The sequence below is a fragment of the Colobus angolensis genome, unplaced genomic scaffold (assembly GCF_000951035.1).
Source record: "Colobus angolensis palliatus isolate OR3802 unplaced genomic scaffold, Cang.pa_1.0 Scaffold39, whole genome shotgun sequence".
In the NCBI taxonomy this organism is placed as follows: domain Eukaryota; kingdom Metazoa; phylum Chordata; class Mammalia; order Primates; family Cercopithecidae; genus Colobus; species Colobus angolensis.
Genome location: NW_012117265.1, coordinates 3,680,287 through 3,682,130, shown reverse-complemented (window position 1 = coordinate 3,682,130; position 1,844 = coordinate 3,680,287). Strand labels below are relative to the sequence as shown.

The window sequence follows — 1,844 nt, the reverse complement described above, 5'->3', positions numbered from 1 at the left end:
AAAAAAAAAAAAAAAAAAAAAAAGTAGAACACTATCTAAATAGTAGAACAGCATTACCTGAAGTTTAGAAATACATTACTAAAGCTCCGCCTCCCGGGTTTAGCCATTCTTCTGCCTTAGCCTCCCGAGTAGCTGGGACTACAGGCGCCCGCCACCTCGCCTGGCTAGTTTTTTGTGTTTTTTAGTAGAGACGGGGTTTCACTGTGTTAGCCAGGATGGTCTGGATCTCCTGACCTCGTGTTCCGCCCGTCTCGGCCTCCCAAAGTGCTGGGATTGCAGGCTTGAGCCACCGCGCCCGGCCCTAATACTATAATTGTTTATGGACACACACATATGAAGTAACGTAAAAGGAAGGGTACAAATCCACTTTATAATAGCAGTTATCTATGAAAATAGTTTCAAAAAGGGTAACAAATATATCTATAAATGTTTTGGGTGGGCCAGTTGCAGTGGCTCATGCCTGTAATCTGAGCACTTTGGGAGGCTAAGTCGGGAGGATCACTTGAGCCCAGGAGTTCGAGACCAGCCTGGCCAACATAGTGAGACTCTGTCTCCACAAAAAATAAAAGATTAGCGGGTGTAGTGGCGAGCGCCTGTGGTCCCAGCTACTCAAGAGGCTGAGGTGAGAGGATCGCTTGAGCTTGGGAGATCGAGGCTACAATCGCACCACTGCACTCCAGTCTGAGCAGCAGAGCGAGACCCCGTCTCAAAAACAAAACAAAAACTTGATAACATGGTCATAAATTAGCATTTATCGAATGATAAATGTGTCAGACTGTTCTAAGCCCTTTCCCTGCATGATCTCAGTGAAGTCCCACAATAGCCCCGTGAGGCAGGTACTGTCCTTTATCCCCATTGCAGGGATGGGGAAATTGAAGCCCTGAGGTCGAAGAGGAGCAGGCAGGCGATGATGCCGAGATAGGTCCAGGACCACCTGGCTCTAAATCCCCAGCCCGGGTACCGACATACTGTCCCAGGGTGGGAGAGGTGGTCTTTGGGGTCCGGGCACCGCGACCGCGGCCCAGGCCCGCCTGGCCAGCCGTGCGTACCGTGTAGAGCGTCAGGTCGACATGTCGCCACAGCCACCGGTCGTCTACCAGCCTCTTCCAGCGGTGACAGACCCTGGGGGAGGGGACGTGCGGTTAGAACGACCCCAGTCCCAGGCCACATCGCATCTCCAGGTGCCAGGTGCGCCCTCCGCCCGGCCCTTCCCCCCCCGGAGGCGGGGCCGCACCTGGAGATGCGGATCCGGTCCCGTACCGGGAGGTAAGAGAAGATCTCGAGCAGGACTGAGTCCGGCAGTTCGACCAAAGTCGCCATGATCCCGCCGACACGCACTTCCGCTTCCGGTTAAGGAGACCTGAGGGGGTCCCCCCGGGGGCGCCGAGGCGGCTGACAGGGCGGCGGCCACGACCTTCCCGTAGCCTGTCGAGAAATCTGTCTTTCCTCTCGCTGGCCAGTGATTGGGTCCCAGGGCCGGACCAGCCGCAAATGAGGACCAGAAACCAGACTGGAAAGCGTGACTGAGGCAGTGAGAGTCTTGCGGGACGTGGCTGAGGCGTGATTTGGCCGCCACTGGGAACTAAGACCAAGTCCGCAAGGCGGGGCTAGAGTGAGGCGAAGCTCGGGGGCGGAGCTAGAGACGACGACCAAGTCCGGAAGGCGTGGCTGGGGTGGGGTAAGGATCGGAGGCGGAGCTAGAGACGAGGACCAAGCCTGGAAGGCGTGGCTGGAGTTGGGCAAGGCTCAGAGGCGGGGCTAGAGACCAGGACCAAGCCCGGAAGGCGAGGCTGGATCAGGGCACCGCCCGAGGGCGGGGCTGGAGACGAGTACCAAGTCCGGAA

At 56.9% G+C, this 1,844-nt stretch overlaps 1 protein-coding gene across 5 annotated transcripts in view; it reads right to left on the bottom strand.

Annotated features, from left to right (window-relative positions):
* Positions 1–1,614, bottom strand: part of FBXL12 (F-box and leucine-rich repeat protein 12) — an 8,542-nt gene extending 6,928 nt beyond the window's left edge. Inside the window, exons 1-2 of one of the 5 annotated variants that reach the window (XM_011954889.1) lie at positions 1,261–1,614; positions 1,050–1,122 (exon numbers count right to left, since the gene is read on the bottom strand). Coding sequence is in view for 2 of the 5 variants with exons in the window: in XM_011954887.1 (XP_011810277.1) it covers positions 1,050–1,122; positions 1,235–1,320 (159 nt within the window). In the remaining 3 variants the exon portion in view is untranslated. Of the gene's footprint in view, positions 1–1,049; positions 1,123–1,234 lie in introns of all 5 variants that reach the window. The other 4 variants (XM_011954887.1, XM_011954890.1, XM_011954891.1 and 1 more) reach the window with 4 other exon arrangements.
* Positions 1,615–1,844: the final 230 nt, after the last annotated feature.